Genomic DNA, 16785 nt, shown 5'->3' with positions numbered 1-16785 from the left:
GTTCTACCTTCAATCGTACTTAACAGGATTAAATTACTTCTTCTCTTTCAATCTTGGTCTCATAAAAATTTCTCTGCATATCATTGTTATCTTTCTGACAAATAGAAATGGAATCTTCACGAAATCAACAACCACGTCAACGTCGACCCACTTGGACAGATTATGCTAGCCGAAGAAGACAGAACATAACCGAAGAACAAAGACAACAATACCGAGCTAGAAGACGTGCAAGTTTGATTCGACAAGGAAAATAAATTGCCATCCCAACTGATACAACTCCAATTCTAAACACTGGTGGAAGTACCCGATTAACTACAAACATAGGGGTAGCCAGATTGACTACAATTAGACAAATGGACAGAGCTACTACCTATCATCAATTTGTTACACGTAACATGATAACTAAATTTAAATTTTTTTGTTATGAATTGAATTAGTTCTTAATAATTATATTTTACTTTTCAAAAATATAGAAATGGAAGCACATGAGAATAGAACTGCCACAGGTAACAAAAATCAAAGTAACATACACAAAATTAAACAAATTAATATTACTATACATGGTTTAGTATCCAAAATATATATCACGAAATTATACATATACTGCAATATCTTTCTTAATCAAATAACACATCAATCATATATCAAGTTATAAAGTTAACATTAAAAATTTGGTATTCAACTTTTTTAGACATCATTCATCCTTTAAAAATAATTAAAAAAATTTAATAGTTAAAATAATAATAATTATTTAATATATTTTATTTTTACAATATAATATATAACGTAATATTTTATATATTATATCTATATTAAAAAATAAAAAATAATGTCATGTAAAACTAACGACAAAAACAAAAAGTAATGATTTCATAACCAATAATAAAATTTATATATTAAAGTAATGAATCAATATAACATTAAATTTTTTAATAACACGTTAATTTAATTTTTTTAAATTCTTTATGTTCTCATATTTTAGAGCTTTGGTAATGATATATATTTCTAAAAAATTAAAAATAAAATTAGAATATATCCTACTTACATATCTATAACAATATATGTCATTACTGAGTTTTTGGTATCCAACTTTATGTTCCAATATTGCTTTTAATTATAGAAGTTCTCCGTACATGCATGCGTAGTTGTCCCTGTTTTTAAAAACTGGTTTTATCCCACAACAGAACTTAAAATCTGATTTCAATAGAAAAACTGCTACGTACTCAATTCTTTTTATTTTGTTTTATTTTTTCAAAAACTGGCTTTACCTCACAATAGATTTAAAACTGATTCACTTTCAACCCACGACAGAGTTTAAAGCTTATTCACTTTCAATAAAAAAACTATTAATACGTACTCAATTTAAATACCAATTCACTTTCAATAAAAGAAAACTTCTACGCCTTCAATCGTACTTTATCTAAGAGAGTTAAATATATGTTTCACTTTGAACCGTGCTCTTGCAATTCTTTTTCTTCTTTGCGTGCTACCTTATGTTCTGACAAATATAATTGGAAAATTCAATTATATCAACTAATATAATTCCTATTCCAAATCTATTGCTAAGTACGATTAACTACAATTAGACAAATGGTCAGAACCACCCATCATTGTCGTCATCGTTTTGTTTCAGGTAACATAAAAATAACTATGAAATGAAAATAAACTTACTGCTCTAAATTATAAAAAGAAGTATTGAGTACTCTTTAACTAAAACTTTTATTATAAATTTATTACAAAAAAAAATATATTTACGTTTTAAATTAATGTAGATGCTACATAAATACTACGTTATAAGATAATTACAAAAAGTTGTCAAACATAATAATTTTATTATCAAAATAGTATTTATATATTGTGTTAAATTAATGTAACATAATGATTTTTAATATACTTTAATTTAATTTTTTTAGTTTTTATTTTAATTTATATTTTTATATTTTTATATTTTAAAATTTTGGTAATAATATATATTTTTATAATTTTAAAATAAAATCAGAAAAAATCTTACTTAAATACAAATATAATGATATAAGAAGAATACAAGAATATTGATATTTCATCTCATGTATTTAAATACATAGCATAAATAAAAATGAATCCTTTTTACTATAAAATTATTGTCCATTTAAAAATTTAACAAATGCCAAAATTTGATCACGGTAAAATGGGTCATGATTTTATAAAAAATCTAAATACTGTATTAAATATTACAAACAGTGATTAGATAAATAATTTTCGAATTCTAAAATTAAAAACATAAATAACGCTTTACATATTTATATGAGTTACTGAATCATTTTTTATTGAATAACTATCTTAAATATCAATTATAAAAAAATGCTATTATATCAGCCAATAATAATAATCATAAGACACGTAACATTATTTATTATTAAAAATATATTAATTTAATAATATTAAATATGTAATAAATTCCTAATGTGAAATGTTAACATATAAACACAAAAAATAAAGATAAGTTTGAGTATAACAAATAAACTACTTTTTAAAAAATATTTCTGCAATTTTAACGGGCAAAATACTCATCATATTGTTAATTTATCATAATAAATTTAAAAAATAAATTTAAAAATGCCACAAATTAATGGACGATATTCAAATTTTGAAAAAAATCAATAGAAAAAAATATAATAGAAGCATATTATTTTTAAAATATCCTCTGTTTCAGAATAAAATTAAACAAATTTAAAATAATTAAAATCAATTTTATACGCGACATAAAAGTTAACTTTAATCATGATAACTAATTTTACTCTTATGAATTCAAATTATGCTTATTATCTGTATTGCTCTTTAAATATAGGTCTGCAATCACATTGTAATGAAGTTATTCAAGTAAAAGATGTAATGATGTCCTAACTGGTTAGTACCCTGTATATTTAAAACATGTAATAACGTCCTTTTAAGACATTTTGCCTATACATTAAATCTTAATATAGAAGATTAACAAAATTATTTAACTTAATTTATGCGATTTGATTTGATTTTTGAGAACTAATTTTTAATTCTTTTAAGATAATCTACAACATATTAGGTTTGCATTTTTTTGTATAAATGTAGGTCGAGAAATACACCACTGCTACTAATTCAATGCCTCAATCAATCTCTTATAATAAACCAGTTACAAACAATGCTAAAAGCCATGCAAATATGAATAGTTAGTACTCACTTACTCTACTTATATTTTTAATATTTTATCTTCATGGCATAATATTCATTTAAAATATTTTTTGTATTGAATAAATTAAGAGGTTTGATATTGTACACTACTATATAAAATGCCTAATGTCAAACAAAATTATGAATTCTATAATAAAAAAATAAAACAAATAATTAACAAATACTATAAATTTTAAATAGGCAATACATTCATAAGACTAATAATAACAATAACTTTGTAATAAAATTTTGGTAACAACATATATCTTTTAAAATTAAATAGTAAAATTAAAAAAAGATCTACCTTAAACACAAAACAACAACTATTGAAAAATAGTACAAAAATATGTCTTATTTTATCTCATGTATTTATTAATGTATTATACAAATTATATGGATCCTTTTTATTATAGAATCTTTATCCAATTAAAAATTTAATAGATAATAAAATTTGGTCATGACAAAATGTGTTCTAATTTCTTAAAAAATATCAAAATACTATATGGTAACTAAATTAAAAATTCTCAAATTAAAAACATAAATAACATTGTATATATTTTTATGAGTTACGGGACAATTTTTTATTGAATAACTAATTTAAGTACAAACTAAAAAAATGTTACTACAAATATTATTTAATGGCAATAACCGTAATACACATAACATCATTTAGTGATAAAAAATAAATCTTAATTAAATTACAGTAATTAGATAATAAGCCCTTAATGATAAAAAAAACTTATCAAATTAAAATTTAATAATGTATGAAATATAATATAAACACCCAAAAAAAATAAAGTACAATGAATAAACTAATTATTAAAAATATTTTTGCAATTTTAGCGGATAAAATCCTCATCATATCGTTATTTTGTCATAATAAATTTTAAAAATTAAATAAAAAATATTATAAATTAATAGACGATATTCAAAATTTTTTAAAAAATACAATAGAAGCATTATCATTCTGAAAATACTTTTTGTATATTTTAGAATAGTTGAGAATAAAAATTTACTCTATTGAATATTTCACCTCATATATTACTTAGAACTTTAAACTATGACCATTTTATATTATCTCTTTATTGTATGATTTTATAATTTAACATTTTAAAGTATTTTATAGTAATTTTAATTTCAACAAAATATGATATAAATAAGATCACATCAATATTAAAATAAAAAATACTTATCTAATAAATTTTAAAAAATAAATAATATATTAACAAAAAAATAAAATTAATTTCTTAAAAATAATAGAAAAGTGGCTTAATAGGCACGTTAAACAGACACTAACGTGCCTGTTGAGCCGCTAGTATATATAAGGAGAATAAGTCGTATTCGAAACCCTGGTCGCTCGTCAAGGTCCCCATATTTCGTCTTTTAACTTTCTAGTGCTCTACCCTAACCCTAGCTTTTTGCTGCCGCAGCACCACCGATCTGGGTCGATCGGAGAGAGTGATGGCGGAATTGGATGCTGCTGAGTCAAAAAGACGAAAATCTGAGAAGGTTGAAATGGCGAATGAAGCGTGCCTTTGCCTTATGACATATAGAAAGTTGATCGTGATCAAACTGAGCAATTTAAAGGAAGAAGTTGATGTCAAAGATTGGACTTGTTTGCCTCCACCACCGTTCGAGATGTATTTGGATCTTCCAGGTCATGATATGTGTCCCTTCGAGTTCGACTCCAAGATCTATATGGCGCCGTCGGAGCGGACCAGCCTGCCGCCTGAAATTCGCAGAAGCAAATCCGATTCCATTGTGAATCTGGTCTCCTGGACAATCTACGAAATCAAATTTGAGGAGTCCAGAATTGCCCCTACGGGATCACTGAATGGTGCACCCTTTCCTTTTCACAAATCATACATCGCAAACACGCCAGGCTCAGGCGATGTTTACTTCTGTATAAATCTGAGGCGACGGTTCAAATATTCATCTGGATTTTACGTTCTTTGTTCTGGTTCTAGAGTTTGGAAACCCTTAATGGCTCCTGGGGCCATCATTAGCGAGCCACGTGTCGACAATACCATGTTCGTCCTCGACAACAACCTCTTTTTTTTATCATCCACGGAGAGAGACTCCTGTTTGGCCCGCTTCGACCCCATAAAAGAGACTTGGATGGATATGTCTGCCGCTGATAACAATCTTTCGAACTTCAGAAAGGGTAGGCTCATTAGCGGCAGGGGCCAATGTCGTATTACTTATTTCCCACACATTTCTGTGCCCCTTCCCGGTCTTGGAAGCAGCAACTACACCGTTTGCCTTACACATGAGTATGTGATGGAATCTCCTCATACACATTTGGACAAGGTCCTTGCCATTCTCGTTAACCACCAGAATGGCCTAGTCGCATTATATCAATACCTTGATGTGGGTTTTGAGGGTATTCAACCCCCGATGGAAGAACCGGGCAGATTCAATTTTGTTGACCTTGGCAACGGGAAGCTGTGTGCAATACGCTCTGCGGAGCTATTGCATTTCGAACCCGATTCATCGACGCACTGCATCTCAGTTTTCACACTGTCCATGTTGAAGGACTTTGCAGCATTGCAACTTGACAGTGGGGCTCCTCCCATGGAGCGAGATTTCTTACAAGTGACTGTCCATAGGAAGAGTGTCTTCACCATGGAGAACTGTGGGCTTACTAATTATATGCGCCATGCGTTTGTTTGGCCACCCACTAAGGGAGGAAGATTTCAGCACAGGACAACTCCATTTTAGTAACATTTCCTGTTGCTTATTATCATCCTTAGTCGTTTTCAATAGGGCCGTTTCCGGTCAGGCTGATGTTCCGACTTCTGACCTATCCACGTTATCACATCTTCTGACAAACTGGTCAAGAGTTCTCTGCTTTGAAGGGCTATGCCCAATAGTAGTATGCTTGGTAGGGCTACTCAATGGATGATTATTTGACACAGCTAAGGTGTTCTGATGGCCATCTAACATCTGATTTTTCAATAACTAAAATTCAGAATGGTTTCTCAAAAACATCAAAAAGTAACTCTCAAATACTGCTTGAGTATAGATCTTGACAAAATATAAATATAAACCAGAATAGAAACCTTGAAACTAAGCATTATGTACATTTTGCATTAGATATGAAAGTTCAAGAAGATGTAGAAATGTGCCTGCCCCAAATTATCCAGATTGAATTGCACCACATCCCTAAGGCGTAAAAACTTAGATCATCAATGCATAATAAATGTTAAGTCAATGCTATACCAAGCAGAAGACTGCAGAAATAACAAAACCTACCAAATGATGTCATCAACCCTATCATTTGCCAACTAGTATATATTTACTAATGAGACCTGTAAACAAGAACTAACTAGTCAAAAAATTTAGATATGAGAGTTCTTTTCATTTGAGATTATCTGTTTTCTTAATGTTGTCATGCAACTAGTAACAACTCTCTCCTTTCTACTTAATGAGTGTGACACCTAACCAATTCTATGAGCACGATCTTTGGCCTGAATTAGGTCACCTGGAGTCCAGGATTGTTCTGTAAAGATAACTGTGCTTGCAGCAGTTAAAGTTAATCCAACTCCTCCCGCTGCATGATAACGTGTCACATGAAATCATTATCTCAAGCACAAATACTAACCAGGACAACAGAAAAAATGCTTATAATGGAAACATATGGAAGAAATACACAACCAAAAATACCACCATAGTGCAGCTGCCTTGATATAATCCTTTTCCTGGAAATCTGTAACCAATTGTTGCCTTGATGCAGCGGGTGTACCTCCATCAATCCGGATGCAACCCACTTTTTTCTTCTGGAAATTTTCAACAGTTTTGGTAAGTGCTATAATTTCCAATATAAAAAAAATGAGTAAAATTGAGCTGGTCTTCGCATCTATCATTGGCTGATGGTGCGCAAATATAAGAAACTTGCAACCTGCTGGAAGTGATCACAACATATTACACGTGATAATCACCGATAGCCCAAATGAAATGGAAAGATGGAAGCAAGAGGAAAAAAAAAAATTGAAGCAATCAAACTTTCAAATTAAGCATACACAATGATTTGGGGGGCTGGAAGATGGACGAAATATAAGAATTAACACATAATCTAGTTTACAATTCGTGTTTATTTCAGTCACCACTCAGACAAGCCAACGTTGACACCAATAATAGTTGTGGCATACGCATTAAAATGTCATATGCTGACATTTTCACTACACTGGTCAGCCAATTTAATTCATTCAACTTATGGTCCTACACTAAGGGGCACCGATTGCAATAAAAGCAATTAGAAAAGACCAATTTAATCATGCATCATGCAAGCACACCAATCAAAGGAGATGGGTGAGAAACTAGAGAAGTTGAGAACCTAACTTGACTTTCTTATAGTACATACAGCTGCAGTCACTAAATTCTTTATTGACATTTTATTGCTTTGAAGCAGTGGAGGGGAGCAATACCTCAATGGCATCTGCAGAATTAGTATATATCTGGAATCGAATATATCATGATTCAGTTTTCTTCCATACAAACCTTGTTAATCAGATTCTTTTGAGTAAATTTAAGAGATTCAGACTCATCTTTTGATTTAGCAGACTTGATTTTGGCTTTTACCACCTCCAACTGCAGTGTAAAAAAAGCAACCAATATTGATTAGATTTTACCACCTCAAACCAAAGATGGAGGGCACATATTACCATCTCCAAGTCAAATAACCTAATTTTAAAAAGAAAAGTTACCACAATCTTACCAATAAAAATGGGTGAGCAAATTTTTGAACCATTTTCAAAGTGAAAATTTTAGTAAAATACTCATAATTTAAACAACAATCACATAGTTCAAATAAATGAAATCCACATTCCACTTTTATGAATATCAATAACCCTATAAAATGTAAATAGAAAATAATTTTATATGCCCAAAATGAGCATATTGTCAAGACATACAAGAATTCTGCATAACTAGCTCAAACATAAATAACCAGAACTGCATGATGCTATACTAGTCTTGAGATATAGATGCAAAACAAAAATATGGACGGAATAATGCCAAAGTGACAAAGGCACAACGACCATCAACATGGAAAAATATGTATTGCTAAGCAAAAATTTACTTTGCTCTAACAGCTACTATATGGATGGAATCCCAAACACTTGACCAGCTTCCCCCAAAGAAATTATATAAGCCAAGCTCGATTCTTATTAAGATAGAAAATAATAACATCACTTTCCCAATTATAGAGAAAATGAAAATAGAAGAATTATTACCTGAACTTTAAAATTAGATATTTCTCCTAGAACCTTCTCTGCTTCTGACAAGGAAGAAAGCGGGAACATCCATAACTTGCAGACTCAAATTTTCAAATAACTAAGCCCTCAAAACAGCCAATCCAGAAAAGCAGAAATTATTACCTGCCATGAAACATAGCCTATAAAGCATGAGTATGCAGGAACTTGTTCAAGGTCAAAGACATAGCCCCTAATTATGGAAAATTCAAAATTTTCAATAGAAATATAAAGTTCAATACTCTTGATGAAGTTAGCATGTGAAACCTGGTCATATTGGAATTTCGCTGCAACATGCCCACTGGAATGAAGAAAAAGTTTGACAGAAAACTTCGGCAGTTCTTTAGAAGGCTCATCTGGTTACATATAAAGCCAAAATCCAAAGCAAATGCCAATAGATCAACAAATGATATTTCAAAACCCGAAGAAATTACATCTAAGTTTATAACTATTATTTTTTCTTATGGTAGATAATTAGAACTAGAGACAAGTAATACAGCCATCAACAATGACACTGAAACAAATGTTAAGGTTTTGAAGGAAAGAAGCATACTTTTCCCTTGAGGCAAAGCGTCCACCTGGATTGCAATACACACACACTATGAGAAGTTCTCCTTCCAGAAACTGAACCACAGAGTACAGGGAAGAATACTAAAGACTATAGTAGCAAACGTCTTTTTTGTTCTTCTGCATTATTTTGTTTTCTAACATTAAAATGAGGGATACACCCTCATGGACAACACTTCACAAAATTACCCACACACCAAAAGACAAATTTAACCCAACAAGAGCAAAAAGAAAAGCAACCCTAGATAAACCCCATGAACAATACAAAATGGGAAACAACATGAAATGAAGAAAAGATGAAAACTTTAACCTTTGAGGACGGGAATCCGAAATGGGGTTTGGTGGGAAGGGTTGGGAATGGTTGGCAGAAGGTGGTTTGGAAAATGGTGCTGTGTTGGTGCTGATTGAATTGTTGAGAAGAAGGAGGGGTAGAAGAGTCGCGAAGTTGAGCAATTTTCTGGAAAGCATCGCGTTCAAGAGAATCGAGTTCTTCTGCGGTCAAGTCCCAGTCATCCTCTACCTCCATTGCTATTTTATGGATTTATAATTCATAACGGAATGTATCTATTGTTTTTGGACCTATAAAAATAAGAGTCCATCTAGTGTACAGATCAAATTCCATACAGATTCTAGATATTCTTCCTGGTTATATCTCTTCTTGATACGTGTTGCCATCTTTTGCAAAATGGTGCAGGAGATTAGGAGAAGGTGGGCGCTCATAGAAATGGTTAACTGAGCCGAACTGCTGGGTGGCACAACAACTTCAAGGCTTTTTGGTCGTATGGAGTATTTCTAAAAAAATGGATGAAACAGGTTGGATTGGGTCTTCAGCAATTTATCATCTTTGCACCATGCCCAGTTGCCAATAGAAGGAGGAGCATCTCCCTGGAAGAAAACTCTTAAGTTTCTCCACCGCGATCGCCGCCATCGGGATTCTCACGGTCGCCGTCAGTTGCACGGAGCTCCAGCCTTGCGCCTCCATTGCCAATGGCGAGCGTCGTCGCCGAAGTGGTAGAGTCGTCGCGTTTTATAACCCATAATCCTGTTCCGTCACTCTTCTCCCGCCCTTCCTAGTCGTGGTCGCATCATTTAGGTTTGAGAAAAATACTACAACTCATCACATACTAGTCCAGAGTGACAATTTCTTTTGTAAAACAGAAGTGAAACTCATTTTACAGTGGCATAATTACGGTACAAGAAGGAGGGAAATAGATGTTAGTTATTTTTACCTAATACTCTAATAGAACATCACTGTCATTCTTGTTTGTTTTGGTTCTTACTAGTTACTACAATCTCAATTAAATAACTTCCTTGTTCTTGTTCTTCTTCATCTTACCTTCTGAAATTTTGTTAAATAGGTCAAGTGAACAATTTAATAAGGTAAACAATGTAAAAAAGTAACCAGTTTTGATAAATTAAACATTAAACCGTAGATTGAATAAATTTATTAATGGTAGTTACAAATCGAAGGAATATATTTATCTATGTACAAAGGGTCACTGTGTTCCACGTGGCTCTACATGAAATTATCTACTGTTGTTAAGTTTCATTCAGCTATTTCTATTTGCTTATATTGTTATTACTTGTTAATTCAGTATACATTTTTTAGAAGTTACATTCTTTTCATTGTTGATCGATATTGCCAATAAAACATTTGGCAGGCGACTGAGTTTCTATCTTTTTTAAGATGGACTTGAGGTTTCAATTTAATAGTAGCGAAAACAAGTTAGATCGAAGTAATGCAAAAAAAATATTGTAGTATGTTTTCTTTGAATGGGGACGACTATGAAGACGCCATTGAAAATGAATTCGATAGAGTGAATTGGATGACAAAGTCTGCGAAAATGGCGTCGGCTAGAATTTTGTTGGGGGTATGGAGAAGATTGGGAGCTGGAATTGATCAATTAATTTTTAATGATATTCTTATTAGTGTAAAATTTCATAACGGTGGTGTCTTGTTTTATTTGAGGTATTTGGGGTGTGGTGTTTGAGACAAAAGATTTTTTTTTTTTAAATCAAATGAAGGTCTTAAGTTGTTGAAGTTAAATGAAAACAGAGTACAAAAATGTCTTGCTGGAGAAGAAGAGAGGGTTGAAGAAAAATGGAATTAGGCATCTGACTGTAATCGAAGCGAAAAAGATTGTGAAAAATAGGATGTTCTCAAATGGAAGTTTTTTTGCTTTGCTTTATGATGTTTTAAAATTTTTGAAAAAAAAATTCATATTTTTTTATCTGTTAAGCTAATATTTTTTCTATTAATTACTTAAACTACTATTTCATACTAATGATGTGTCTTGTTAATTATCTTTTATTTAAAATAATTAATTTATATAAAATATAACATTTTTAAATAAAAATATAAAAAAATTATATTATATATATTAGAGTGAAGGTATCTGTCCATTTTTAAGAATGACAATCCCTCAAAATAAAATCGATCCACTTTCATTTAGTATTAGTAGCTTGCTCATAGTATATTTTAGTACAAATATATCAAATAGAATTATTAATTTAGTTTAAAGAGATAAAAAATTAAATTTGTTATTACTCAAAAATATTTTACTATATATCAAATAATGCGTTCATTAGTTTTCACTTTATTGTGAAAATTTATCTAGATCATAATACTAATAGTATATCATAGGGTTATTATTATTAATGTATTAACTGAATTTTAATGTTTATTATTTATGTATTTAAAAATTATATTTGAGAATGATTTATTTAGTTTCATAATAAATGATATTTTTAAATTTGAATAATTTATTAATTAATTTGTACTTATTATATCATATATTTAATAATTTATTGGAAAAAAATATTAATATAATAAATAAAAAAATAATCTAAAAAAATATTGTTTAAAAATTTACAAAGACAAATAAATCCCTAACTAATTTAAATTTAGAGACAATTATTATATTCCTGTCCATTTCTGAACCTGTCAGTATTTTTTATTTAAGTTGACGGAAAAATATTCGCAGGGACCGCGTTGTGTGACGGAATCAGAGGCCAGAGACCAAAGTGAATCGATTTTATTTTGAGGGGTCGCATTGTCATTCTTAAAAATAGATAGAGACCGGATTGGTACTTCACTCTATATATTAATATGTGTACAATTAAATTCTTTAAACAATATAAAAAAATAAAAAGTAGTTTTATATCTCTCACTCAATTAAAAAATTTATTTTTATTATAATATTTATAATATAAAAGACAAATTTATTTTTCTATCTTTCTTCTTCTAAAAAATTAACTTTTATTTTTATTATAATTTTTTTTGGTTAAATGCTCATATATATATATATATATATATATATATATATATATATATATACATCACATAATTATTAATTAAGAAACAAGGTTCTTATCAAAATTTAAAATTAAAAAAAATTAACCGAAATAAATCAATTTAGTTTAAACAATAACTATTCCAATCATATTATTAATATGTTTAAAATGAACTATATATTAAAATTACTTTATACATGTAAATAGTATTTAAAATATTTTTATATAAAAAAATAAAATTTATTAAATATTTTAATATATTAAATTATTTAATATGATTAATACCTTTAAATATTTAAAGAACTATCTTACTCTTCTTTTAGATGCTCCCAAGTCAAATATTAAATAAGTAATGCAAAACTAAATCGAATTAGAATGGTTCAATTTATAATGTAGACTAATTTTAGTAAATCAAATTGGGGTAATTCGATTGAATATTATAAATCGAATTGGGCTGTTTCGATTTTCTATAACCAAAATCTTAGATTTTATTATCTTTTTTACACTACTAAATTGAATTGACTTAATTTGATTTACATAAATTCGAGCTTTTAAGCACAAACAGAATTTTTATGATTCCATTTATGTGTATATGTGCAAATTGAGCTTAGCTTATTCAATTTACAAAAATTTAAATAGGAGTAATTTTATTTGAATTCCAATAATTTGTTAAGGAGTAATTATCTAAATCAGTCACTAAGAATTTTAAAATCATACATTTTTAGTCTCTAAAAAAAATTAATACACAAATCAATCTCAATATTTTACTCCGGCATCAAATCAGTTCTCAGTTTTTTTTGACAGAGTAATTATCCAAATCAGTTCCCAAAGATTTTAAAAGTGGACATTTTAGTGCCTAAAAAAATTAATACACAAATCAATCCCTAACATTTTTCTTTGTCAAACATAATAGTCTTCCGTAAAAAAAGTAAAATAAAATTATTATTATTATTATTATTATTATTAATTGTACAATAATACTATACCATAACTTTTTGTATTTTTTCAACAAAAATAAAGATAAATTTATTCATTAGATTTTTATGTATGTATTTATAATATAAAAAATATATATGTATAGTCACTCAATAATAATAATAATAATAATAATAATAATAATAATAATAAAATTATTATAGATTATTCTACAAGAAATTTAAGATTAAAACTATTTGATATTTTTGTATTTAATATAATCAAAAGATGTCCTATTTTAAGAAAAATATTTGTATTAAAAGAAAATATTTTAATTTGGATTTCAAAGCATTATTATTCACCTTACTTGTTTTTAACGAAAAGAATTTATTAATATGCTAGTATCATCGTCCACATACACAAAGCTAAGTTAATAATAATAAAGGTCGACATATAGTCAGTGGCGAAACTTGAAACAAAATTTTGGGGGTCCATATAGAAGATAATTGTCAAAATATTTTTGATATGGACCCATTTAAGATAAGCTCGTCTAATTTCATTTCTCTGGTTTGGGTGATATTGCCAAATTTAAAGCCGTTTTTCATGGTCTCGTTCCAAAAAATTAAGGTCAAACTCATCAGATGTAACTTTTTGAACTTTTGAAGGTTGTATCTCACTTTTTTCGTGATTCATTAAAGTAGAAGAACTATCTACAGGTGTTGATATTGTAAAAATTATATGTTCTCCTTCTTAAATATTAGCCTTCCTCTTAAAAAATGCATCAATTCTTTAATTTTTTATTATTATTTTATATAAAAATTTGAATATATATCCTATAGAATATGTAAAGAAGAAGTTAGAAGGACAAATATTAAAAGTTATAATATTTATTGAATTTTTTTATCAATTTATACAAATACAATAATATTAATACTTATTGAATATTCTATTATTTTTTTATCATATAAAAAATTAAATTAAATAAATAGTAAAATATAAAATAATATTAAATTAAATAAATAAAAATATCTAATTTTTTATATTTAAACTTAAAGGTAGAGAGAGTATTGCTTATTAAACTTATTGGGTACTTTAAGTCATAATAAAATATTTAAACCAATTGAATTATTTTTTATCTTTTGAAAAAGTACTACTAATTTTTCATAAAAAGTTTGGGGGCCATGACCCCCCTGTCTGAACTAAGATCCGTCACTGCATATTGTAAAAGTAAAATGGACGGGGACAGTTATGTATGACAGAGAAAGACGTTGAGAATTGATTTATATATTAGTTTTACTTGGGGACTAAAATATCCGCTTTTGAAATTTTTGGAGACTGATCTGAAGAATTACTCTGCCGAAAAATGAATTGAGGACTGATTTGTCTACTCAAGTAAAACATTGGGATTGATATGTGTACTAATTTTTCTTAGAGACTAAAATATCCACTTTTAAAATCATTAGGGACTGATTTAAGTAATTACTCCCTGTTAAGATAAATTATCCTTTATGTTTCATATGCACATAACTTTTTTTAAAAAACAAGTTATCTTTGTGATGGATTTATAATTTTGCTTCAAAGTTATTAAAAAACCTCTTAATAAGATTAAAATAAATTTCATAACAAAAAAATGTTTAAAAAAATATAATACTAAATATATTATTTCATCTCTATCAAGTATTAATGGCTCATCTCATTTCATTATAAAATTAATATCATAAAAAATTGTTAAATTAAAAGACTCATTTCGCGCCAACGAGCTATAACTCAAATGACATAATATTTTTATATTCATCTAAAGATTGCGTGTTTAAATCTCACTCCTAATTTTAAAAACAAAATAAAAAATAAAATAAGAGACTCATTCTCTACTCTTTAAAACTAAATTATCGATATTTTTTTCTTGAAGCATATGTAAATTCAATTATATTACACATATAATAAAATAAAATAAAATTATACATAAGAGTATACTTAACATTTTTTATAAAAAAATAGATCTTACTTGTTATTAAATAAATGTAAAAAATATTTTTGTCCGATATTTGTGTAATTGAAAAAAAAAAAAGAAAACCCATAAAATGAAAATAAAAAATTACCTTCCTCTAATTTTAACTTAAAATTATAATTCACTTCAGTATATTCTAAAAGAGTAAAAGTGACAAATAACCTAATTCTAATATGCTTTTACCATTACAAACCTTTTTTTGTCCCTTTTTTTGTGGAAATTCCTCATCTTTAGAATTTTATTTCCCCACCTAACTTTATTGCTTAATCTAGTTCGAACCATTTCCACTTCCTTTAAGAATAATACATAATTGACATTGCAAAAAGAGAAAGAGAGGCCCAGCCCAATAGCATTAAGGAGTTCATGCACATTGTACCCTAATAACAATAACACGACTCTAGAGTTTGGCTCACAGTCACAATGTACGCCAACAAACCAAAACGTCAGATTAGTGGGACAATGGCTACAACAAATGTACATGAAGTGTAAAGAAGCCAGCAGAACGGAAGCGGACCAGAATTGGAGTAGAATTGGCATTACTATGTGGACAATTTGAAAGGCTATAAACAACCACGTGTACAATAACATAAAGCCTAACCCAGAGTCTACCATCAATCATGCAAGAATAATAGAGAAAGAGTACAATAGCCTAATAAAAGAAAACATCTCCAAAGTCAGAAAAGACAACAAAGAGAGGCCATTACCTGTCATTTGGAGACTCCCTCCACATAGCTGGCTCAAGAAAAAATCCTGGGGGATCTGCAACAGTGATTCAAGCCTATCAGCAGAGGCACAAGCATTAAGGGAAGCTGTAATTCTAGTGAAAAATTTTAATATTCAAAGAGCCATTATTGAAACAGATAGTCTGCAAATTGTTCAGACTCTCAAATCAGGGGTTACAATTTGGAAAATAGACCCAATCATTCAAGACATGATTTCTATTCAAAAAAAACTTTCAAACTGTGATTTTACTTGGACCCCTCGAGAAAGAAATAGACTGGCCCATTCATTAGCAGCTCTAAAACTCAAAAATCAACTATTTGGCCAACAACTTTCCCACCTCAAATTGCAGACATCATCAGAAGAGAAAGAATTGGACTGCTTCTTCAAAATTCTCATCAGCAAACCTGAAGGCATAGTTAGAGCAGTCAATAGAGCTCACCTTACAAGCATAGCCTGATCTATGTTATATATAAATAAATAATTAGATACATATATATAATCAAATTAAAAAAAATTTTGAAGTTAAGATCTTCCTATCAAGAATTGGATTTTAGTCAAACCAATATATATATATATATATATATATATATATATATATTATATTTTTTAATAAAAAAGAAGGAAAAGTTAATTGGCCGGTAAAGGGGATTAAGAATTGGAGCAGGTGGGAAGGGAAGGCACCATTACCGCAGAGAGGATCCAACCTTCCAAGCTTATAGTGATCCCATCAGATTCCTCCTATGCCATAGCAGTGCCGCTTGTCTAGGCATCATTATTATCGGAGCTGTTGCATCGCAAGCAGCTTCCAGCAGCCTAGCATCAGTGAGTCGGAGTAGCGCTCCT

At 29.1% G+C, this 16785-nt stretch overlaps 1 protein-coding gene across 1 annotated transcript; it reads right to left on the bottom strand.

Annotated features, from left to right (window-relative positions):
• Positions 1–8561: 8561 nt before the first annotated feature.
• Positions 8562–10155, bottom strand: LOC130939285 (uncharacterized). The gene is made up of 4 exons (XM_057867403.1): positions 9313–10155; positions 8989–9013; positions 8703–8791; positions 8562–8628 (listed from the first exon to the last, which is right to left on the bottom strand). The coding sequence occupies exons 1-4, from the start codon at positions 9526–9528 to the stop codon at positions 8614–8616; spliced, it is 345 nt and encodes a 114-aa protein (XP_057723386.1). The 5' UTR covers positions 9529–10155; the 3' UTR covers positions 8562–8613.
• Positions 10156–16785: the final 6630 nt, after the last annotated feature.

This window comes from Arachis stenosperma, chromosome 1, assembly GCF_014773155.1.
Source record: "Arachis stenosperma cultivar V10309 chromosome 1, arast.V10309.gnm1.PFL2, whole genome shotgun sequence".
NCBI lineage: Eukaryota > Viridiplantae > Streptophyta > Magnoliopsida > Fabales > Fabaceae > Arachis > Arachis stenosperma.
Note: the sequence above shows the minus strand (reverse complement) of the source record. Positions and strands in the feature narration are given on the sequence as shown.